The 25,873-nt window shown below is 42.2% G+C and overlaps 1 protein-coding gene across 1 annotated transcript in view; it reads right to left on the minus strand.

The window, feature by feature from the left end:
• LOC126195380 (low-density lipoprotein receptor-related protein 1) overlaps positions 1 to 25,873 on the minus strand; it is an 818,691-nt gene that overhangs the window by 100,370 nt on the left and 692,448 nt on the right. Inside the window, exons 47-52 of the mRNA XM_049933960.1 lie at positions 23,002 to 23,182; positions 22,777 to 22,905; positions 21,654 to 21,902; positions 18,267 to 18,472; positions 17,017 to 17,204; positions 6,246 to 6,463 (exon numbers count right to left, since the gene is read on the minus strand). Coding sequence (XP_049789917.1) covers positions 6,246 to 6,463; positions 17,017 to 17,204; positions 18,267 to 18,472; positions 21,654 to 21,902; positions 22,777 to 22,905; positions 23,002 to 23,182 — 1,171 coding nt within the window. The remainder of the gene's footprint in view (positions 1 to 6,245; positions 6,464 to 17,016; positions 17,205 to 18,266; positions 18,473 to 21,653; positions 21,903 to 22,776; positions 22,906 to 23,001; positions 23,183 to 25,873) is intronic.

Genomic DNA, 25,873 nt, shown 5'->3' on the forward strand with positions numbered 1-25,873 from the left:
CATTCCAATCCCGGGAGCGGAAAGACTTACCTTAGGGGGAAAAAAGGACGGTTACACACTCGCACACTCACACACACACATATCCATCCACACATATACAGACACAAGCAGACATATTCGAAGACAAAGAGTTTGGGCAGAGAAGTCAGTGGAGGCGGAAGTGCAGAGGCAAAGATGTTGTTGAAAGACAGGTGAGGTATGAGCGGCGGCAACTTGAAATTAGCGGAGGTTGAGGCCTGGCGGATAATGAGAAGAGAGGGTATACTGAAGGGCAAGTTCCCATCTCCGGAGTTCTGACAGGTTGGTGTTAGTGGGAAGTATCCAGGTAACCCGGACGGTGTAACACTGTGCAAGATGTGCTGGCCTTGCACCAAGGCATGTTTAGCCACAGGGTGATCCTCATTACCAAGGCAAATGTCTGCTTGTGTCTGTGTATGTGCGGATGGATATGTGTGTGTGTGCGAGTGTATACCTGTCCTTTTTTTACCCTAAGGTAAGTCTTTCCGCTCCCGGGATTGGAATGACTCCTTACCCTCTCCCTTAAAACCCACATCCTTTCGTCTTTCCCTCTCCTTCCCTCTTTCCTGATGAAGCAACCGTTGGTTGCGAAAGCTAGAATTTTGTGTTTGTTTGTGTGTCTATCAACCTGCCAGCGCTTTCGTTTGGTAAGTCACATCATCTTTGTTTATATATATATATATATATATATATATATATATATATATATATATATATATATATATATATATATATATATATATATATATATATATAAAGATGATGTGACTTACCATACGAAAGCGCTGGCAGGTCGATAGACACACAAACAAACACAATCATACACACAAAATTCTAGCTTTCGCAACCAACGGTTGCTTCGTCAGGAAAGTGGGAAGGAGAGGGAAAGACGAAAGGATGTGGGTTTTTTAAGGGAGAGGGTAAGGATGACCTTGCAGACAATATTAATAGTAAAGTCAGTCTTTTTGCAGATGATGCAGTTATCTATAACAAAGTATTGTCTGAAAGAAGCTGCATATTCAATCAGATATTGATAACATTTCAACGGGATGCAGAGATTGGCAACTAGCTCTAAATGTTCAAAAATGTTAAAGTTAGCACTTCACGGAATGAAAAAAATGTAGAATTCTATGACTACAATATCAGTGAGCCACTGCTGGAATCAGTCAACTCCTACAAATACCTGGGTGTAGCACTTTGTAGGGATATGAAATGGCATGATCACATAGGTTCAGTTGTGGGTAAAGCAGGTGGTAGACTTCGGTTTATTGCTCGAATACTGGAGAAGTGTGCTCAGTCTACAAAGGAGTTTGCTTACAAATCAGTTGTGCGACCCATCCTAGAATGTTGTTCAAGAATGTGGGACCTGTACCGGATAGGACTGATAGGAGACATTGAATGTATACAGAGAAGGACAGTACGAATGGTCACAGGTTTGTTTGATCCATAGGAGAGTGTCACAGAGATACTGAAGGAACTGAACTGGAAGACACTTGAAGAAAGACGTGAGCTATTCCAAGAAAGTTTATTAACAAAGTTTCAAGAACCGGCTTTAAATGATTGCTTTAGGAAAATACTACAACCCCTTACATATCGCTCACATAGGGATCGTGAGGATAAGATTAGAATAATTACTGCATCCACAGAGACATTCAAACAATCATTCTTCCCATGCTCCATATGTGAATGGAACAGGAAGAAACCCTTATAACTGGCACAATGGGGTGTACCCTCTGCCATGCACTTCATAGTGGTTTGCAGACTACTTGTGTAGATGTAGACTTCTTGCAAATTGTATGAGGGGAGCTAGATTATATGAAACATAGCTCTAGAATAGGTATGCTCTAAAATTTTAAACTTAAACCTCCACTTAATATTGCCTCATTCTGCGTGGGAGTCGATAATGCACTAAGAAGCTTCATAAATAGCCCAAAATTAGCAGATTGACCCCCGTGTAATGTGATTATTATTATTAACTTTGCATGAAAATGCTGAACACTGCAAAATCTATGAGTATCAATGTACTGTATTCACATTTATATCCCTTCCTAATGTAAGTGAGAACACCTCCTTTCTCCAAGCCTCACCTGCAGTAAACGGATGCTAAATCACATCCATCCATAATTAGTATTCCTGTGTCTACTGCTGATTTATTTTTAGAAACACATATTGTAGCTGCATGATTCATAAGCTGCAGTTCATCTACATGAGTGTCAGTGCCCCCTTTAAACATACTGCTATCAACCCACCAATTTCACTTGCCCACTCCTGCTCAAATGTAAGCCATGGCTTGTAAATATCCACCTGTTCATTGCATCAATAGAAATTAAACTTATGTTTGATCTGGCAGCTGACAGTTGATAATTCCATGTTTACATGACTCACAGTGCTGTTAAAATGGAGCCGATTGTAACCTCTCAAAAAACAGGCACAATGTGTACATTTTTATAGCTTATTTATGAAGCTATCCTCACCAGGTCACTCTTGATAGTGTAACCACAGTCCCTGTCAATATTGTTTCTGCTCCAGCCACTGCAAAAACATGACTGTCATTTCCAAAATGTTTGTACAAAGGATCTGTACCCTCTATTACAGGACTTGACTTGAAGGAATTTGTGACCTGTTACTTATTTCCTAGTTCTAGCTTCGTGGGTAAATCAGATGGCAGACTTTGGTTTAGTGGTAGAATACTGGTGAAAAGCAATCAGTCTACAAAAGAGATTGCCTACAAATCACTTATGCAACACATCTCAGAATATTGCTGAAGAGTGTGAAACCATGTACCAAATAGGACTAGCAAGGGACATTGAATGTTTCCAGAGAAGGGCAGTACAAATGGTCACAGGTTTGTTTGAGCTGCAGGAGAGTGTCACAGAGATGTTGAAAGAACTGAATGAGCAGACTCTTGAAGAAAGATGTAAACTATACTGAGAAAGCATATTTATAAAGTTTCAAGAGCCCGCTTTAACACTTTGGTGACGAGTGGCATAGGAACTATGTTGCATGGATTATACACACAACATGTGATTTGTTGTACATTGGCTGCTTCTCAACTCTGTAAATGTACTCCAACATTTATACTACTTCTGTTGCCTGTATAAAGATACTCCATGACACTTCTATTACACACACACAAACAAACACACATGCGCACAAAGAGAGAGAGAGAGAGAGAGAGAGAGAGAGAGAGAGAGAGAGATTCAGATGACATCGTTTTTCACATCTACTGGCATAAAAGGAATACATACACTATCGGGTGTTACTTGTTTTGTGGAGTTCACATTCCCCTTCGTTGCCATATGCCATACAAGGGGTTACACAAAGTGCAAATGACAATTGTTGTTTTCTACACACCTTACATTTATTTTCAAGATGGGCTTACAATATTTTATTGAAAAATAGGAAAGGGCTAGCTAAAGATCTAACTGCTCAGAAGCTGGATAAAAATGAACTTTCATTCTGCAGATGAGACTATTTGCTGTTTGTGAAATGGGAAGATTCTAAGAGTGTATTTCTTCTGAGGACAAAACACAAAATGATTGCATCCAATGTCAATCTCAGAACAAGATTAGAAATGACAAGAGAGAATGAAACCTACTTGTACTTTGGATTATAATAAAAACAAAGCTGATGAGGGCCACATTTACCCGCTAATGGGCTACTATCGGTCTGAGAGGAAGCAAAGATAGTGGTGGAAGAAAACTTTTTTTCACATTTTCATGATGTTGATTGCAAATACATATGTTTTATATAAAAAGTCCAAGCCTACTAGCAAACATTTTGTTGAATTTGTCACTGAATTGGCAGTGGCTCTGATGAACAAATACACTTGGTTGAATGAGTTTGCACTCAATATAGTTCTTCTGTAAACTGAATCTGAAAAAAAATTCTTAAATTTTTTCAGCTACAGAAATATCAAAATGCCCTCTGAGGAGAAATAACGTTTGTGTAGAACGAACCAAGGCAAACTTGGGAAAATGACAAGAAAAGATACCAGGCACTATTGTGAAGAATGTGACATACGACTTTGTTTTACAAATTAAGACGAAATTTTTCACACTAAAGCAAATATTTAACTATGTAATTTTCAGTAAGAAATTACAATTTTCCAACAGTATTGTTTATAGTACCAACCCATTTTTATTCTACATTCATTTAGCAAATGAAACATAAACAAGTTTTTGTTGCTGCAAAAATAACACATTTTCATTTCTATGTAAAAACATGGCCACTGACATATTTCTGTGTTTCTTCTCCACATGCAAAGGAAAAAGACCACTCTTCCAAATGGAAAAAAACTGACTTAAATCCTGTGCAGTAGAACTTACAACACAAAATTCAGAAAAACTACGAAAAACCACAGTCTCCGCCATATGAGCTACAACCTAGCTGCCCAACTCTCAAAGTGTTAAATGATGACTCTATGAATATACTCACTACATATCACAGGTTGTATACGTGGACACGGAAAACAAAAACTCCTGGATTTTTCCTGGATTTCTCGGTTAAAAAAATACACTTTCTCCTGAGTGAAAATACACTTTTTCCTTGTTAAGTGCAGTGGCGGATACATATGGGGGCGTGCATCCCTCCCTTGTGAGGCTGCCCACATTGCCCCCACTGCTCATGTGCAACTCAACTGGATATGTGTATAAGCCCGCCAACAACTACTCAAACGAACCAAATGAAACCATTGTGACGTAACGCCCACTGGAAGCAGTTTCTTGTTATGAAGTACTGCATTGTCTTTGTCCTACAGCTTTTGACACATTTTGCTGTTGGCAGACGCTTGTGTGTGACGTGTGTTTTGTTACTGTAAATGGCACATTTCCTTTGCAACTTAGGTTCTATTTTGTTTTCCTCGTTTATGTTTTATTGCTGCAGTAGCAGGCTAAAGTAAAATTATTTGTTAGAGTATCAGTTCTTACCAGTCAAAACTACAAAAATTTAACTGAAAACTAAAATAACAAAAAGTTCCCCAAATTGTAAAAAATTCCCATGTTTTTCCCAGTTTTCTCCCAGATGAAAAGATTCCCGGGTTTTTCCAAGGATTTTCCAGTTGTATATGAGCATATACACCCTGTATCAGTTCCATACGGATTGTGAGGACAAGGTTAGATTAATTACAGCACACACAGAGGCATTTAAACAATCATTCTTCCCATGCTCCATGTGTGAATGGAAAGGAAAACACCCTAATAACTGGTAAAATGGAGCATAACCACTTCGCAGTGGTTTGCAGAGTACATATGTATATGTAGGTGTAACAACTGATGTACACCTCTTCCACAGCTATTACCTAACAGAAGGAATTTCCTCCTGTTCCCCAGTTTTTCTGAAAGCACTGGTTTCCCACTGAAAGTCGGCTGTGAATTAGCTACACTTCATCTACAGGGGACTCTTCCTTAGTTATGGATAGAGTGGGCCTACATTACTTTTTTTTGCCAGTGACAAAGCTGTCTGGTAATGTTCTCTTCCTGTGGTCCCTGTTCCCTGCTACCACTTCCCATTACCCTTCACCATCCTTAACCTTCCCAATTCTTTTCTAGCACTGTTAAGTTCTGCCTTAAGAGCTTTAATTTTTCCTTCTTGTCCAGCTGTTTTTCTGTCTTGTACATGGACTCTCCAATACCTGGCAAATGTCACTTATGTCACCCCTTCCCAGACCACTACATTCTCCCAATGAAGCCATCTATCACCACAGCTGCACTGTAACCCAGAAGTAACTTTTCTATGGAAACTAAGGCACTTCACAGTCAAGTCTGTTTACAGACAGAACTGAACCTGGGCCATCTAAAAAAAATAAACCATTAAACACTATGGTTATAAACATAAGCAATTTAGTATCTTACATGTACAGCTACCCAGTCACAAGATAAATAAAATGTGGGATATGGAAATTGATGGGTCTCTGAGCAGTGTAAAATTAGGCCTATTGATGTGTATACTACAGATGAAATTTAAAAGATATTTTAAAAAATACACCCCAGAGGAAGAAATCTTTGATCACTCAACTAAAAAGGATGCTTATGTATGTATAGAAAGCCAAATCTCTTTACATATTACACTTATTAAAAATCCATTTTTAGTGCAGATAAAATCACAGTGCAGACAGTCAAAGGTATCAAATTTCACATAATCATTATTGCTACAACTAAAAAGAAAAGATATGAATGACAGATGAACAAGTTTTTCACAAAAGTGTTTTCTAAGACACAGAAACTTACTGCGACTTATAATAACTCTTCTTTTGTTTCCATTCAGATCTGATACTGCTATATAATCTTCTCTAGCATCAGCCCAGAATAATTCATCTGTTTCAAAGGAGATTGTTATAGCATTTGGCCATCCAAGAGAATCATTTATTAAAACACGTGGAGATGAGCCATCCATTCCTGCCTTCCCAATGTGTCTTTGGTCGCCCCAGTCAGTCCAATACATATATCTGGGAAAAGAAATTAACTCATTGAGACTGCAGAACATCAGCACAAAAAATCTTTTTACATCATCTTGAACATAATGGAGCACCTTTTTACTCCATCCTCATCATCAGGTACAAATGCATTTGATATTTACTAAATATCACTGTTTTCAAAATGTATGTTTCTACATTTTGTATGGTTACAGATTGTGGATAACAATAGTAAGTCATGTTGAGGACAAAAATAGTTTTTGTATTTATAAATTATAGATAAAATCCTTAATAGCAATCTGAAGTCCATGTTGAAGACGAAAATAGTTTTAAAAACAATGGAAAGTCCAAGTAGGAATATCAACAGTAATATGAAAAGGGCAGATTGATATTCACCATAAAAATGACATGTTGAGTTAAAACAGGCACAATGAAAAGACTGCTACACATTCAGCTTTTGGCCAGAGCTTTCTTCAAAAAAGAAAACATACACACATTCACACAAGCAAGGACACCTCACACACACATGATTGCTACCTCTAGCTGTGTAGTAGCCACCAGACAGATCGCGGGAGGCGCACATTGGCACGGCGCGTCACGGGCGGTAGTTGCCGCAAGTAGAGTCCCGTCCACCAGAGGGCACGCGAGAATTCGGACGCGACCTCTGCCGGCGTAACAACAAGAACAATAACAACTCCAGCAGCACGGGCCGTGCCCATTCAGTCAACATCGGGCATGCCTAGGACACAGTCCCGGTCTACACTAAGTGAAGTGCGACGTAAACGTGAACAGTGTTATTACACAATTGGCGACGAGTAGGGTCGTTCTTTCGCGTGTTGCGTCGTTGTTCCGGTTTCGCAGTTTCTCCACGGCATGGAGGATTTGGTGCGAGTTTTAGTTGCGCAGCAGACGGAACTCATGGCCACCATGAAACAAGTGCTTCCGGCGTTGCTCTCCAAGACGTCTGCTCCGGCGCAGTTCCCTCCTCCCTTTCCCCCGTATGACGAGACGGCGGAGGATTGGGACGCATATGAACATCGCCTTCGGCAGCATTTCCAGGCGTTTCATGTTGCCGATGCGGAGGTATGTCGTGCTCTCTTCTTGTCTTGGATTTCTCCCTCACTGCATCAAGTTTTGCGGCAGCTAGCGCCGTTGCAGGAACCCTCGGCCTTGTCTTTTGACGCATTGTGTTCGTTGCTGTCTTCATATTATTGCCGCCGCACGCATGTTGTGGCGGCTAGGGTCGAGTTCTATCAATGCAAGAAACAGCCCCATCAGTCTTACCGGGCGTGGGCCGCAACCCTGCACGGTCTTAGTCGCAAGTGTCATTTTGTCACGGAGCAGTCGCGAGAGTCGTATGCCCACGTTATGGTACGCGACGTCATTGTTCGTTCGGCCCCTGATAGGGAGGTCCGGCAACGGCCCCTGCAGTTAGAAGACCCTTCCCTCGAGGAAGTTCTGTCCATCGCTCAATCGTATGAAGTCTCTCACGTGGCAGGTCAACAGCTGGAAGCGTGGTGCGACGTTGCGGAGGTTCAGGGTGGCGCGGCCGCGTCCACTGTGTCCGGGGTGGACGACATGCAAGCGGTACAATCCGGCCGTTACGGCCGCTCCCGCACGGCGTGTAAACAGAATTCCGGCCGCCGGCCCCTGTTGCCGTCCTGTGCGTCGTGCTATATACATCACGATCGGTCAGAGTGCCCCCAGCGTTGGGCCGTTTGTCGCAAATGTAATAAGAAAGGTCACATTGCTAAAGTTTGCCGCTCAGCCTCCAAAGCATCGAAGGAAGCAAATACAGCGGACATGGACGTGGACATTCAGGAAGTTTCATCGGGCCAGGCTCCCGACGCATCGGCCCACAAACTCTTTATCGAGGTGTCGGTTTGGTCGCGACGGTTACAACTGCAAGTCGATACGGGCGCGGCAGTTTCGTTGTTGAATGCACAAACTTATTCCGACCTTGGATCGCCCCCGTTGGAGCCAGTTTACGCGGGTACGCGTCTACGCGGGTATGGTAAACAGTTCATTCCCCTACTGGGTCAATTCACTACCGACGTGACTTACAAATCAGTCACTCGGCCTATTACTTTTATTGTTGTCAGTGATGCGAGCTCCGCTAACCTTTTTGGCCTGGATGTCTTTCAAGCTTTTGGTTTTTCTATTGCTGACACCATACAGTTGGTCTCCGAAGACGTTCCCTATCACTCATTGGAATCTTTGATCTCAGACTTTCCAGATATTTTTGAGGAGGGCCTGGGGCGTGTTTCCGATTTTGAAGCTCACTTAATGTTGAAGGCGTCGGCTCGCCCGCGTTTTCTGCACATGAGACAGATCCCCTTGGCTCTCCGACCTCAGGTAAAGGAAGAGCTAGACCGGCTGACAGCCCTAGGGGTCGTTCTTCCCGTTTCTTCTAGTGAGTGGGCTTCGCCCCTCGTTATTGTCAAGAAGCCCTCGGGAAACTTACGTCTTTGTGGCGATTTCAAGGCCACCATTAATTCCCAATTGGTGGTGGACACCTATCCTTTGCCTCGTGCTGATGAATTGTTCTCCGCCGTGGCGGGAGGCCAATATTTTTCGAAAATCGATCTGTCGGAGGCTTATCATCAGATACCACTTGATGAGGACTCCAAACGGCTGGCGGTCGTCAACACCCCGTTTGGCCTTTACCAATACCAGCGGTTGGCTTTTGGAATATCCAGTGCCCCGGCGATATTCCAGCGTTATCTTGAGCATGTCACGTCGACAATCCCTCGTTGTATTAATTACCTGGATGACATAATTGTCACAGGCCGCAGCACAAAGGAACACTTGCAAAACCTTCGCACCCTCTTTCTCAAATTCAGGTGTGTGGGCTTGCGTTGCAACCTGCATAAGTCAACCTTCTTCCAACCGTCCATTGAGTATGTGGGCTACACCATATCTCGGCATGGCATCCAGCCACTAGGAAGTTTGGTCCAAGGTATCGTCAACCTTCCTCGGCCCACTTCGCTGAAAGAGTTACAAGCTTTTTTAGGCAAGATAGCCTATTACCACCGGTTCATTCCCAGGGCTTCCTCTATAGCCCACCCCCTGTACGGCCTTCTGCACAAGGGTGTTTCTTTTGATTGGTCGCCTGCATGCGAGCGAGCGTTCACCGCGTTGAAGGGCCTCCTCACTTCAGCCCCTTGTTTGGCTACTTTTGATCCCCGTAAGCCGTTGGTCCTGGCTACAGATGCTTCGCAGTATGGGGTGGGGGTGGTCCTGGCCCATCGCAACGCAGACGGTTCCGAGCAACCACTGGCGTTTGCGTCTAAAACGCTTAGTCCCACGCAGGCCCATTACTCCCAGGTGGAAAAAGAGGCTTTGGCCATTGTCTACGCTGTTACCAAGTTTCACCCTTTCTTGTATGGCATGAAGTTTCAGTTAATCACTGACCATAAGTCGTTAATATCGTTATTTGGCCCCGCCTCTCAGATTCCGGATAGGGCGGCCCACAGACTACAGCGCTGGGCCTTGTTCCTCTCTAAGTACCATTATGACATTCATTTTCGCCCTACAGGACAGCATGCCAACGCCGACGCTCTTTCCCGTCTTCCAGTGGGCCCGGATCCTACGTTTGATCGAGTGGAGATTATGTGTTTTCATTTGGATGTGGCATCCCGCCAAGCAGTTGATGGCTTTCCGATCACTAGTTCTAGAGTCGCCAGAGAAACGGCGGCTGACCCAGTTCTCCGGCAAGTAGTTCGCCTCATTCAGCAGGGGTGGTCATCCCGCCCTCCGGGCCGGGCCTCGGACCCTCTTCGTAATTATTTTTTTCTACGAGACCGCCTCTCGGTCTTGGAAGGAGTTCTCCTTCTGGCTACCGATGATACAGCTCCTCGAGTTGTTGTTCCTGCAGGTTTACGAAGGGAGGTCCTCACGTTATTACATGCGGGGCACTGGGGTGTTTCTCGTACTAAAACCTTGGCTCGCAGACATGTGTACTGGCCCGGTATTGACAGAGAAATTGAGCACTTGGTGGCCGCCTGTTCCCAGTGTGCGAGCCAACAAGCATCTCCCAGGGCAGTGTTCTCTTCATGGCCGCCGGCAACCCAAGCATGGGAACGTGTTCACATCGATTTTGCGGGCCCGTTTCTCAATGGCTTTTGGCTCATTGTCATTGATGCTTATTCCCGATTCCCATATGTGGTTCGCTGCTCCTAAACCACTTCAGAAGTTGCAATCCAGGCACTAGCAAAAATCTTTTCTGTGGAAGGTCTGCCAATCACCCTGGTCTCAGACAATGGACCGCAGTTTATTTTGCAGACCTTCCAGGATTTTTGTAGGCGCTCCGGTATTCGGCACGTTTGCTCTCCCCCCTTCCATCCACAATCGAATGGGGAAGCCGAGCGCATGGTGCGCACATTTAAGACGCAGATGAAAAAGTATGTGCACGAATTTCCTGCAGAGGAAGCCTTGACGTTTTTCTTGACGGCATACCGGACCACACCAATGGGCGACCGCAGCCCCGCAGAGCTCCTCCATGGGCGTCAACCTCGGACTCTGCTGCACCTCCTCCGGCCTGGTCCTCGCCAGTCTTCACAAAACGGAGTACCTGGTTTTCCACTGGGTATGTCAGTCTGGGCCCGTGGGTTTGGTCGCAATCCACGTTGGATACCGGCGGTGGTCCTGCGCCGAAATGGCCGCCGGCTCTATACCTTGCAGGCGGGGGATCGGGTGGTACGTCGTCACCAAAATCAGCTACGTCCACGTTCGGGCACCCACCCTCCGACCTCTCGGACACCGGCTTCCCCATTGCCGGCACCTGTATTGGTTTCACAGGGGACGTTACCTCCTCTCCCCGCTGTGACTCTGCCGCACTGCGATGGTTCTCAGCCTTGGCAGCCTCCAGCAGCTCCAGCACCGGCATCGCCGTCGTTCGAGATGCCCCAGCGAGAGCCGGTCCCCCTAGCAGGCTCGGTTTCTCAGGGGGCTAGTTCACCTGTGGTCGTCCCTTCCCCTTCGTCCCCGCCACTGGGTCTTGCCCCTCCTGAGGTGGAACAGGATCCGGAGTTCGACAGCTTGTCACCCATTCTGTCCCGAGCTCCGGTTGTGGGACGACGGGGGCCTCTTCGTGTGGGTCACTTCCAGCCGTATTCGAAGGTTCCAGCTCGAGGGTTGGCAGATCCCCTCGACTCCGGCCATCCAATGGATGTGGAGGTCATCGCTCCTGCCCGACGCTCCACCTTCCGATGCAGTGGATCACAGTGGCTTCACCCCCCGAAGGAGGAGGAGTGTAGTAGCCACCAGACAGATCGCGGGAGGCGCACATTGGCACGGCGCGTCACGGGCGGTAGTTGCCGCAAGTAGAGTCCCGTCCACCAGAGGGCACGCGAGAATTCGGACGCGACCTCTGCCGGCGTAACAACAAGAACAACAACAACTCCAGCAGCACGGGCCGTGCCCATTCAGTCAACATCGGGCATGCCTAGGACACAGTCCCGGTCTACGCTAAGTGAAGTGCGACGTAAACGTGAACAGTGTTATTACAAGCTGCTCTGGCCAAATTCCTATTGTATATTAATGACTTGGCACACAACATTAATAGTGACCTTAGCCTTTTTGCAGATGATGCAGTTGTCTATAATAAGGTACCAACTTAAAAGATGCATAAATATCCATTCAGATCCTGGTATGATTTCATAGTGGACCAAAAATTGGTAACTTCCTTTAAATGCACAGAAGTGTAAAATTTTGTGCTTCACAAAAAACAGGAAAGCAGTATCCTATGGACTATAACATCACTGAGTCAGAGGTAGAATAGGTCAACTCAAACAAATTCTTGTGTGTAACAATTTGTACAGGTGTTAAATATAATGACCACAGAGGCACATCTGCAGGGTAAGCATGTAGCAGATTTCAGTTAATTGACATGATACGGGGAGAATACAAAAAGTAAATTGCTTACAAAACACTTCTGCATCCCATAATAGAATACTGCTCTTATGCATGGGATCCACATCAAATAGGAATAGCAGGGAGTACTGAACGTATATAAAGAAGTGCAGCAAAAATGGTCACAGATTTGTTTGACTCCGAGAGAGCATCAAGCAAATGTTGAAAGACCTGAACTGACTGACTCTTGGAGAGAGACACCAGTTATCCCACATGTAAACCTACTATAAAAGTTTCACAAACCTGTTTTGAGTGAAGAATCTACAGATGTTCTTCAACCCATGAAGAGAAGATTAGACTAATTACAATATATCCAAAGGCATTTAAGAAGACATTCTTCCCATGCTCCATATGCAACCGAAATGGGAAGAAATCTTAACAAGTAGTACCATGCTAAGCACCCTCTACCATGTTGTTCACAGTTATTTGCAGAGTATTTATGTAAAAGTAGAAAGCTGCAAAAAATTAATTTCTCTCATCTGTAAGGCCAGTGCCTGTTATCAGGTTCCAAAAATTCTGCTATTTCACAGCACACTTTATAGCTAAAATCACCAGTTTTTAGGACAAACAAACTTGAGGCAGTGAAGTTCACTGTGCATCAGATGAGCTGTCAGGTCCGACAGTGCTATAGGTAGTCAATGTTGGGTGGTTGTACGAGACAGCCACTGAATGAGATCCTACAAAAGTAGTGCCAGATGGTACATTTACAAGTGATCTGATAATGCTCCTCACCACACCAAATCTTCCTGACAAAAAATGACCATTTGTAAACATGTTAACTCTATAGGGGAATAAACATAGCATCTTACAAATTGTGACATGTATCTGGGCCAATTTATGTAAGGATTTTTGGATCTAAATGCTACAGCATTTGACATGCCTTGCAGTTTTTCTTAATTGAGTATTAGTGGTTAACCACTTGCCCTTGTATTCAATACTGGTCCCAAACGGAAATTTTATGGGGAACTGATCTTTCATTATTATTGTGTATTGATTATGCTCATGAAAGACATAAACAATTAGAAATAATGTTAATACTTGTGTGCAGGGTTGCCAACACTTGCAAATACAGTATTTGAAGTACCAACTGAATGAATACCACATTCAAAGATGCCATATAGCTATACCAATATTTTACTTATCAACACCGGGAAATGTTTACGGATGAATCAGTTATTGAAAATCAGCGGAATTAATAGTGTTTACATATGGACATCATAGCACAAGTACTTCTTATTTGTTAAATTTTTACTATGACATCTGTATGTAAACATTTAATTCTGCATATTTTCACATCAGATATTTGACAATAAGTTTATCCCAGATGATGTTCAGGTGTTGACAAAATAAAATATTGATGCACATGTACTGTGTCTGTCAGTATTACGTAAGTCAAGAAATGTTCGTTCACTCCAAGGGGTTGAGTACAGAAAATGCTTAAGTATTTGTAGCCACACACTCCCCTGGTTAACACGTATTTGTGTTTTTATGTGTGTATAGTTATTTCCTAAATGCACTGAAAACAGAATGTAAATTACATTAAAAAACATTATTATTCAATTATGTACAAATGAATGGGATGAGGCAAAAGATTTGGCACCATGTATTATTACACTTCAACTAATCAGAAAATTGTATTACAACCCCTTTACGTGGTAATTCCATTCTTTTTCATCACTGTTATTTCCACTACAAACTGTGATTTATCATATATATGATATATGCTTATAAATCATTTGGTTCAGTCAATGCAGATAAAAAAAGTAATCAAAGTTGATCCTTAATAAAGCACACTGGATAAATCTAGAGTAATAAAGTCCTCTGTGTACAGAAACAGTTACATAACACAAAGTCACATCCTGGCAATATAATTAATTCAATGGTCATAAATTCTTCCTCTTAAAGTATTATTTTGGTACCAGAACATCCCATAATATTATTTTTTTGTCTTTCAAAGGAAATTAGATATAATTTTGCCTATTAATTTATTGTAGATCTTCTTACCTAAACAAGGTGATTCAGAATTCCTATTACACTGTTATAGGTATTGTACATGCGACTCAGAACAGCAATACTTCGTAATAAACCCACGTACAGAAATGCATCTTTGAAAGATAAATGACTCTGAATGATCAAAGTAAATATACATGACAGAGATCAGTGTCTCATGACAGGTGATGTGCTGTGTGACATCATGACACATCATCAGAGAACAACACAATGAATTGAAGTGCTTATACATCAGCTGCCATTGAATGATAGAGAAAGACAGAGCAGTACAGAATGGCAGAGTACACGTTCTCCAAGTATACCAATATGTTGCTCATCTATGGTGAAAATGGACGAAATGGTCAACTAGCACAACGCCTGCATCATGAACGATATCCATGTTGTGCCCATCAATCACATGCTATTTTTGTAAGATTGGAACAATGGCTTTGGGAAACCAGCACTTCAAGACTAATAGGGCTTAATGAGGTCATCCTCAGATGTGCTGCACTGTTGACATGGAAGAGGGAAGTCCTTCAACCGGTCAACCAGAATCCATCAATGTGTATCTACTACATCACAGATTTCATGGAGGTATCCCAACGCATCATCTGGCAAGTTCTCCATGAATGGCAACTTCAGCCATACCACCTCCAGAGACTGCAGCAAAGAGCCCATGTAATTTTGTGTCACATGCCAATTAATTTTCATGGTTTCCTCCACGCTGTGTCAACATTTGAGACTTTCCTTGGATCGTTATTTTCATAGGTGAAGTGTATTTTGCAAACAAATATTTCCTCAACCATCATAACAGCCACATTTGTGATGAGGAAAACCCTAAGGACACACATCCCTACAGATTTCTACATCGTTTCTGTATTAATGTGTCTGCTGGTATACCCATGATCATCTGATTGACCCATGTATTCTACTGCACCACCTAATGGGTCAAAGCTACTTGCCCTTCCTGCAAGACATCCTTGTGCAGTATTTGGAGGATGTGCCAGTGCTTATCCATCACACAATGTGGTTCCAGCATGATGGTGTGCTAGCCCACTTCTGATGCAATGTCTACCAGTGCCTTCACCAAACATTCAGACACAGTTGGATAGGTCATGGAGGGCCGATTCATAGGCCACCACAAGCACCCAATTTAACACCTCATGACTCTTTTCTGCAGGCCTACATGAAGAGTATTCTTCACTAGACTCCTGTCAAGTCACAGTATGATCTCTTTGCACATGTTTAATGGTTGCAGTGGAGGTCTTTCAGGACACTCCAGGACTTTTGGGCCATGTATATGTGACTACTGTTCACAAGTATGATTTGTGCAATGAAACTCATGTTCACCACTTTTGAGCATATGCTGTAGTTCACACAGGTACGAGTTGGTCAATGCATGTGCTGTGTTTCATTTCATGTTTTTTTAAAGTTGTTTATCTTCCCAACTACACATTTTTGGACATGAGTTTATTACCAAATATTGCTGTCCTGTGTTCCCTCTACAACACCTATAACTGCATAGTACAAATTCTGAATCGCCTTGTATAAAGTGAAGTCTGAGCATGTAACTTAAAATAGGGAAGCATAAAATTTTTGTTGTTTTTTGTACTGCAATTACAATGAAAATTATTCTCCTCAAGCAATTCCAGGTTCCTGAGTAAAAAGATTATGATTTCAAAGTTGTGTAGTGAGTGGTCAGCTAAAAGATATAGATTTTTATTAAATAATGGACAACAGAAATCTTCCAAACAGTGAAAAGAATAAAAGTAACTAGTCATCATCATATAGTTGAGGATTAAACAGACGCATAAACATACTTGAACTTGTACCTATGATTCCAGACAATAACCTTTTTCAGAACAAACAAACCCATGCAACACCCCCCCCCCCCCCCCCATACACACATATCCACATAGACCTTGAACTGAAGGCTGGGGTGAGGTGTTGCAGCAGTTGGAGGGGATGAAAAGAACAAAGAGAGGAGAGGAAGGGGGCTGCAAAAGGACAGAAGACAGAGTGTTATGTAAAGCGAGGGGAAGTAAAGAAACAGGATGGGATGGGGTGCCTGAAAACTTACCTCTTTCTGCAAGCAGGGAAAGTCATGTAGCATGGCTTTTCTTATTTAAAAAATAATTGGTTTTGGCATTTTAGTGAATAATTTTGTAAGCTCTGATATTCCTGAACTTAAGAAAAATTAATACACATCTTGCCCTATTAGCTTTTCATATTATTTCCAGCCTGAATATGTTCCTTAAATATGAGGGACAGTCAATAAGTAATGCAATACATTTTTTTCTGAAAGTAGGTTGGTTTTATTCAGTATTCCAATACATCATACCCACTCTTTTGGCTACAACATCCAATTTTTCAACAGAATCTCTACTGAATGTGACAGAACTTCACGAAGCTGTAGGGGCTGAAGTGGGAATATTCCATGATGTCCCACAACAAATTACACATTTTTTTCAACTGAAATTACCTGGGAAAAATAATTTGTGGCATTACTTATTGAATGACCCTTGTATTATGAGCTGAACTTTTGTTTTGGAGTTTTTTGGTTCAATGTAGGTTAGCATATAACAACAAGAAGAAATTAAAAAAAGAGAGGGAGGAGGGGGGGGGGAGGGAGGGAGAGAGAGAGAGAGAGAGAGAGAGAGAGAGAGAGAGAGATAACTGCTTACCCATTCCTCGGATCAAGAGCAATAGCTCTAGGTTCTTGTAGACCACTGTTTATTAAGACTTTACGATATCGCCCATCAAGTCGTGATACTTCAATTGTGTCAAAACCTTTGTCACACCAATATAAATTATGTGCAACCCAGTCAACAGCCAGACCATCAGCATTTCTGAGTGTTGCTGAATGTAAAACCTGAAAGAAGCACAGCAATGTGCAAGAAACATTGAGCTTAGTTAACACTGTGTACATAAAAAACTGACAAAGTAAGGAAAGTGCAAGAAAACATGAAGATTTGGAAGAATTATTTTCATTTGTGGTAATTTATTTTTAATCTGTGGATTTTCCCAATCAATTTTAAAATAAACTATTAAAACCCACATGGAACATAAGAAATATAAAACTGAACTGTAATAAGCAAGGATCTTACAGACCACTAGTGTTGGTACAATTATTCATAGACTAAAAATTTCAAGCAGATCATCTTGCTAGTTTTTAAATCTTAATTACTTTTCTCTTTGTTTAAATGTTCTGTACTGAAGAAAACTGCATCACAGATTCAAAAGAATTCTCAAGACCTCAGACCAGAAACAGTTGAAACCCAAGGACCAGCCTTCACTGGAATTCCTGGCTGTGGCACATTTAAGGTTACAGTTTCCTAGAAAATATCTGGGGTAACTATGTGTTTATTACATAAGGCTACATGACAGGCTTCTGACCTATGCAGGTGAAAAATTCATTATACAAAACTATCAAAGACCACAAGAGCTTTTGGTGACGTGTAAAAGAAAATGTTTGTCAACTGCTAACAGAAACAGCCTGCACTGAAGCCAGTGATAGAAAGATGAGAGATGAAATTACAAATTCTGCTTAACAGAATGCTTTCAGTAATGGAGACTGTGCTACAGTTTCTCTGTTACATGGCCTCTGATGTGAAACTGTAGAACTATCTTTCCACAGAATTATAAAAAATGGAATTGGAAGATAAAAGTATGAAAACTGGATGAGCTGGATTGTCAAATTTTATTTGGGCTATGCTCTAGAGCCATCCCCACATCCTGTTTGCAACAGGTTACTCCAGTAGAAAAGACTGTAATAAACTAAAGAGACAACATTTAATTACATATTTGCATTACTGTTAGCCACAGCCCATAGAAACTGTGCACATCCCTAGTATTCCTTTGTAGTATTGCAATTTCCTCAAACAGGAATGCAGTAAAAGCATCATTCAAATACAAATATTTACATTATAATTACCTCATGAGTGGCGTTTCCTCCAGGACACAATCGCTTTAGACTGGACCCAAGTGGTGTAACATCACTCCAATATATACACTGTGTAGACCACTCAAAATCAAGAGCAACTGCATTTGTCATGTTGTGAACCAGTAGTGATGCGTGTCCAACAAGGTCCATTTCCCGTATGTAATAGCGGTTTGAGAATATCAGTTTTGGCTCAAAAGCTGTGCAATATTAAAATCATTGTTATAAATCGAGAATGTTACTATAACAGTACAATGGTCATTAATTTCAATGTAACTGATGCGTGAAATATACCGATATACCACTAATAGCCACCAACCAACATACACCCTTCCATTTTTCACCTATGTTACACTCTAAGCAATGATTTAATTATAGATACTACAGCTGCAATTCACAGCCATCACAAACTGTCTCTGTCTTAAGAGAATGCCTGGACATAGGCAGGGAGGGTCAGGAGAGTGGTGGGAGAAGGCGATACACTATCTGGATGGGGAAGGAGTTGTGTGGGCAGAAGAGAGAATGGAAAAGGTAAGGTGAGGCAATGGGAAACAGGATAGTGGAGGTGTAGGCAAGAGGCATTGCAAGAGCACAGAATAGGCTGTAGAGACAAGTCCCACCTGCATAGTTCAGAGAAACCTGGTCTACCTTCCAGCACAAGTTGATTGTTGATACTATCACTATAGATGGTTTGACTTTGTTGATAGAGCCACAACTTCACCTCTGTGTGCACCACTTTACCACTCTCAAACTGAAGCCCTTGGATGTGTTCAAATGGAAATCAGATGTGGCCAAGTCAGGACTGTATGGAGGATGATCAACAACAGTGAATGCAAGGTATCAGATTGTTGCAGATGTCATAGTGCTAGTGTGTGCTCTGCCAGCATCATACATCATGCTGATGGAGAGGGTGCTCCATGTGTGGATGAACTCTTCAATTATAAACTCGGCAACAGCATGCTGTTTCTCATACACCAACATAGTTACTTTACCCCCCCCCCCATGTTACATGCTACCATTCGGAGCCTTCTTGTGGCAGAGGGTTGCAGCTTGGTTCAGAGAAGCTGAAAAGTCAACCAAGTAAAAAGCATTACTTTTCAGCTCACTCACAACATATATCATTTGTCATATGAAGTAACAGGTTGCTTTTGACTACAAAAATACCACAAAGGAAACCTGTATCACTGATAGCCTTCATCCCTCATGCACAATGAAACAATATACTCCGCACATCAACAGAAAGCAGTCAGCTATGTGTGATCTAAAAATATCTACATAGCTAAAATCAAATAGTTTATTTCTTCATTTAGTAGAGTGAAGAATACGTGCAGTACACTAGGTATTGTGGAGGTTTAGCTACAAGGAAGCACTGAAAACTGATGTACAGTGAAAGTGACATATAACTTTTGAATGGGTTACCAACATGGAACCATAAGCTATTCAAGGAAAAGCCATCTTCACATGTCTGCAGATTTGTAACAACCATTAATTCACAGACAAGCCTCACAGTCAGACACTAATTTTTACACCTACAATAATGTTCATCCGCACAAGATAAATGACACAAGGAGGCACTGAAGAAAGCACTTCATAAATATTCTGTACAGTGTGAGGCAACCCACATGGGTAACCTTGGCCTACGTATAAGATTAAACGCAGGCTACTTAGTTCAGTTAGATGCAGTAGACAAAAATGATGTAGTACACAACTTACAACTTGGCATGTGGCAAGCACATCTGCAGCATTCAATCAGTTAATCACTTCCATTTCCACACTGACTGGACACTAAATAGAACAAAAACAGTGTGGTGTGTACGTGTGCCACTCATAGTTTCTAAGCCTCAAATATTATCATCCGTTAAAAGTAAAATTTAACTTATATTTTGGCCTGTCTGTGATGTAATGGTCTAAGTAAAAACAAGACCATAAAAGTGACTAATTGAATATGAATCTTTGAAGTCCAAAACTAGTCCTGTAGCATCTTTAAACAAAGATTTACTCAAATTTGTGAATGGATACTGTTACTAAAGTTAAATCTTTTATATATTGTATACAGCAACATTTCTCAGCATACCACAAGCTACAACATGATGTGTATTGATGCACTGCTCTTTTTAACTTTATTGGCCACTAACTTTTCCGTTCCACTCCAACCCATTACTTTCAACTGATAACTTTAAAAACAAATTGACTTCCAGTATCAAATGGATGACAATTCGTATTACCACCAATTTTGTTTTAAAGTCAGGAAGAAACAATTCACTTACACTGATCAGCCAGAACATTATGACCACCAACCTAACAATAGTATGTCCACCTTCAGCACGGGTAATAGCAGCGACACATTATGGCATGGAAGCAAAGAGGCCTTGGTAGGTCACTGGAGGGAGTTGGCACCACATCTGCACACACAAGTCACCTAATTCCCGTAAATTCAGAGACGGGGTGATGAGCTCTGACGTCACGTTCAATCACATCACTTGTATTCTGACTAGCATTAAAGTTTGAGGTTAGTTCTGCCACAGTTTGCGACCTGTTCTATTTTACCAGACTGTCCAGCTTACAACATATGAAATATGTAATGAGGGATGGCCGCCCAGCTCCACAACATCTGGACATGCTAAATTTTTAATCAATAAATTTACTTAATAACAAAATTTTAAGTGCTATTATATAAATGAGGATTTTAGCACCCAAGGTACCCTCCGCCACACACCGTCAGGTGGCTTGAGGAGTATGGATGTAGATGTAGATGTAGACGTGGTTTCATCTTGGTTTGCCATGTGTTGAGGACACTCACCACAGCACTCCTTGAACACCCAACAGGTTGTGCAGTTTCTGAAATGCTTACACTGAGCCTTTGGGCCATCACAATCTGCACTTGGTCAAACTTAGATAGACGGAGTTCGTTCCCCATTCTGCACATGCACAGCACACTCACTAATATTACATGCTCCACGTGCTTGTCTGACAAACAGTCATTCCTCACTAGATTATGCTACCATTGCCTGGACGAGTTTATACAGATAGTGAGTAAGTGGTCATAATGTCCTGGATGGTAAGTGTACTGGGTAACAACCTACAACTTTCGTCTTGTATATATTTCTTCACTTTGTTCCTTGACAGCAGACAATAAAAAATTAAATTTTTAATCAATAATTTTACTTAATAACAAAATGTTAAGTGCTATTATATAAATGAGGATTTTAGCACTGAAAATTCATGACAGATAAAAGTATGGAAGAGCACTGTACTGTAAATGCATACATCTGAGTTCCAGTTCAGCACAGAACATTAAAGTGTCATTAAACTGTTAGCATTTTTAAACTTATAGTTGTTTTGAATCATGGTTTTTGTTAGCCTTAAATGTAAGTTACTTACTAGTATTGGCTTTGCAAGAGTGTTTATCACTGCGTAATATGTAACCATCAGCACAGGAACAGATATACGAGCCCATTGTGTTACGGCATATCTGACTACAAGGACGATCTGCACATTCATCAACATCTGCACAGAGGTGCCAATCTTTTTGATTTACTCTGAAGCCTGGGCGACAAGTACATGCATAGCCAACTTTAAGATCAACACAATCATGCATGCAAACTTTAGAATTGGCACACTCATTGATATCTGTAAAAGAATAAAAGAAAAATCTTCATTAATGACACCACATCCATTCTCATTTTATGGTACTAAAAGAAATAAGCTTACTTCTACATCTAAGAAACCCATTTTTATACATAACTGTGTCACAAGTAGGACGATGAATACCTGTTGTCATATTGTTATTGTTAAATATCATATTCCATGCACAAAAGATTGAGAGGAAAAACTAGATACAATCTTCATTTAGAGCCTTCACAATCTTACATAACTAAGTTTATTGGGTCATGGAATGATAACAAGAATATAAGTACACAGAGAGTAATCATGACTGGAATGCATTCGACAACTGAGTTTGTTTTGTGCTCTATTTACAACAGGGAAAGATCAGAAAGCTGAACATAAGGAATATAAATGAACATCCACCAATATTCTGGGGGCCAGGGAAGATGTATAACACTAAGAATACAAGAGCCAGTCCATTTGAAAACAAATTTTAAATTCCAGTTCCTTTTCTCTCCCTGTAACTTTGCTGATGGTAGCAAAGAAAACACATGTACATTGTCATCACAAGGCTTCCTTAGAAATCTTTCTTTCATATTATTAAAATTACAAGTAATGTTCATACTTGTAAAACCTTTAAACTTCTACCAATGTTTGTTGTGTTTGACATGGTGGCATGAACAGTGGTGTTTCTTTTATAAGCTATTAGCGAAAAGACATAAAATTAGTAGAGACAGAATCAGAAATGAAATCTACAAAAACAATACATGGAGAATTTTGTTTTAGTACAATTGGTCATTACTGCCAATTACTTTCTTTGGGTTAATAATGTAATACACATCACAAAACAGATTAAGTGAATCAAACAAGGAATTTAGCTGTAATTTTCTGAACTTACTGCACATCTCTTCATCACTATAATCTCCACAGTTGTCCTGGCCGTCACACAGCAAGGATTCATTCACACAGATGCCATTTGTACATGAGAATAATCCATGATCCTTACATGATATTTCTGTTTCATTTGCTGTAAGAAAAAAAAATTGTGATAACTGGATGAAAATTACACAACTTAAGTCAGAGGAGAAAAACAAAAGACTATTTAAACAGTTGAATATCTTACAGCATGCCTTTTCTGTCTCGTCTGAATTATCTCCACAGTCATCTGCACCATTGCAGGCCCACGTTGAAAGAATACAGTTACCATTGTCACAGCGAAACTCATTATTCAAGCAAGTTTTTAAACAGTGCTCATGTTCGTCACTGCCATCTCCACAGTCATCATCACCATCACAGTAAAAAATCTGTACAAAAGAGGACCAATAATATAAATTAACAGAATCTTAACTTAATAGCAGAAAAATAAATGCACAAAAATCTTGTTTATCTGAACCAGGTGGGATGGGATGTCATCCAGATTATCAAAAACCCAGATAATCTAGATATATTCTACTAAATCTAATGATTCTAATATGTACTAGAACATACAAACCTTTTATTTTGACATTAATAAGAAAAACTTTTTGGCACTTATATATACTTTAGTCTAAATAGTGTATGTTTCTTTTGTTTCAAAAATGGGTGGCATTTGAGGGCAGCATTATTGTGTAGATACCTCACTAACACCAGTTCAGCAGGAGTTGTTTCTGGCTGACATTCTACATAAACCATTAGGTTTTCCAGCTGAGCCATTGCCTCTGCATGCTCTCTTTTCTCACTGAACCAAACAAATAATGCTCCATCCAATGTTTCATTGTTGCTTTCTTCATTATACCGTGGTTCTGCAAATAGTCTTCAGTCACAGTTTAAAAACAGAAGTGTTCAATTTCTTTTCGGTTCTTCTTCCTGTCTGACACAGCTGCTGCCCCTACACCATATGCTGCAGCTGTGTTTTTCAGCATTTCTACCTTGTCTATTGCATTTAGTATTTCCAACTTTTTGGTCATCGAAGAAACCACTTTCTTTCACTTCGAAACTATTTCACACATGCATACTCAAAACACAAGAACACAAGAACACAAGTAGTACTGCAGTAGCCACCAGAAAGATCGCGGGAGGCGCACATAAGCACGGCGCGACACGGACAGTAGTTGCCGCAAGTAGAGTCCCGTCCACCAGAGGGCACGCGAGAATTCGGACGCGACCTCTGCCGGCGTAACAACAACAACAACAACAACTCAGGCAGCACGGGCCATGCCCAGTCAGTTAACATCGAGCATGCCTAGGGCACAGTCCCGGTCTGCGCCAAGTGAAGTGCGACGTAAACGTGAACAGTGTTACTATACAATTGGCGACGAGTAGGGTCGTTCTTTCGCGTGTTGCGTTGTTGTTCCGGTTTCGCAGCTTCTCCACGGCATGGAGGATTTAGTGCGGGTTTTGGTTGAGCAGCAGACGGAGCTCATCGCCACCATGATACAAGTGCTTCCGGCGTTGCTCTCCACGCAGTCTGCTCCAGCGCCGTTCCCTCCTCCCTTTCCCCCGTATGACGAGACGGCGGAGGATTGGGACGCATATAACATTGCCTTCGGCAGCATTTCCAGGCGTTTCATGTTGCCGATGCGGAGGTATGTCGTGCTCTCTTCTTGTCTTGGATATCTCCCACGCTGTATTAAGTTTTGCGGCAGCTAGTGCCGTTGCAGGAACCCTCGTCCTTGTCTTTTGATGCACTGTGTTCATTGCTGTCTTCATATTATCGCCGCCGCACGCATGTTGTGGTGGCTAGGGTCGAGTTCTATCAATGCAAGAAACAGCCCCATCAGTCTTACCGGGCGTGGGCCACTACCCTGCACGGTCTTAGTCGCAAGTGTCATTTTGTCACGGAGCAGTCGCGAGAGTCGTATGCCCACGTTATGGTACGCGACGTCATTGTTCGTTCGGCCCCTGATAGGGAGGTCCGGCAACGGGCCCTGCAGTTAGAAGACCCTTCCCTCGAGGAAGACCTGTCCATTGCTCAATTGTATGAAGTCTCTCACGCCGCAGGTCAACAGCTGGAAGCGTGGTACAACGTCGCGGCGGTTCAGGGCGGTGCGGCCGCGTCCACTGCGTCTGGGGTGGACGACGTGCGAGCCGTACAATCCGGCCGTTACGGCCGCTCCCGCACGGGGCGTAAACAGAATTCCGGCCGCCGGCCCCTGTTGCCGTCCTGTGCGTCGTGCTATATACATCATGATCGGTCAGAGTGCCCCCAGCGTTGGGCCGTTTGTCGCAAATGTAATAAAAAAGGTCACATTGCTAAAGTTAGCCGCTCAGCCTCAAACGAATCGAAGGAAGCAGGTACAGAGGACATGGACGTTGACATTGAGGAAGTTTCATCGGGCCAGGCTCCCGACGCATCGGCACGCAATCTCTTTATCGAGGTGTCGGTTCTGTCGCGCCGGTTACAACTGCAAGTAGATACGGGCGCGGCAGTTTCGTTGTTGAATGCACAAACTTATTCCGACCTTGGATCGCCCCCGTTGGCGCCAGTTTACCGGCGTCTACGCGGTTATGGTAAACAGTTCATTCCCCTACTGGGTCAATTCACTACCGACGTGACTTACTCGGCCTATTACTTTTATTGTTGTCAGTGACGTGAGCTCTGCTAACCTTTTTGGCCTGGATGCCTTTCAAGCTTTCGGTTTTTCTATCACAGACACCATACAGTTGGTCTCCGTAGACGTTCCCTATCACTCATTGGAATCTTTGATCTCAGACTTCCCAGATATCTTTGAGGAGGGCCTGGGGCGTGTTTCAGATTTTGAAGCTCACTTAACGTTGAAGGCGTCGGCTCGCCCGTGTTTTCTACGCGCAAGGCAGATCCCCTTGGCTCTCTGCCCTCAGGTAAAGGAAGAGCTAGACCGGCTGACAGCCCTAGGGGTCGTTCTTCGCATTTCTTCTAGTGAGTGGGCTTCGCCCCTCGTTATTGTAAGGAAGCCCTTGGGAAAATTACGTCTTTGTGGCGATTTCAAGGCCACCATTAATTCCCAATTGGTGGTGGACACCTATCCTTTGCCTCG

This window comes from Schistocerca nitens, chromosome 7 (assembly GCF_023898315.1).
Source record: "Schistocerca nitens isolate TAMUIC-IGC-003100 chromosome 7, iqSchNite1.1, whole genome shotgun sequence".
NCBI lineage: Eukaryota > Metazoa > Arthropoda > Insecta > Orthoptera > Acrididae > Schistocerca > Schistocerca nitens.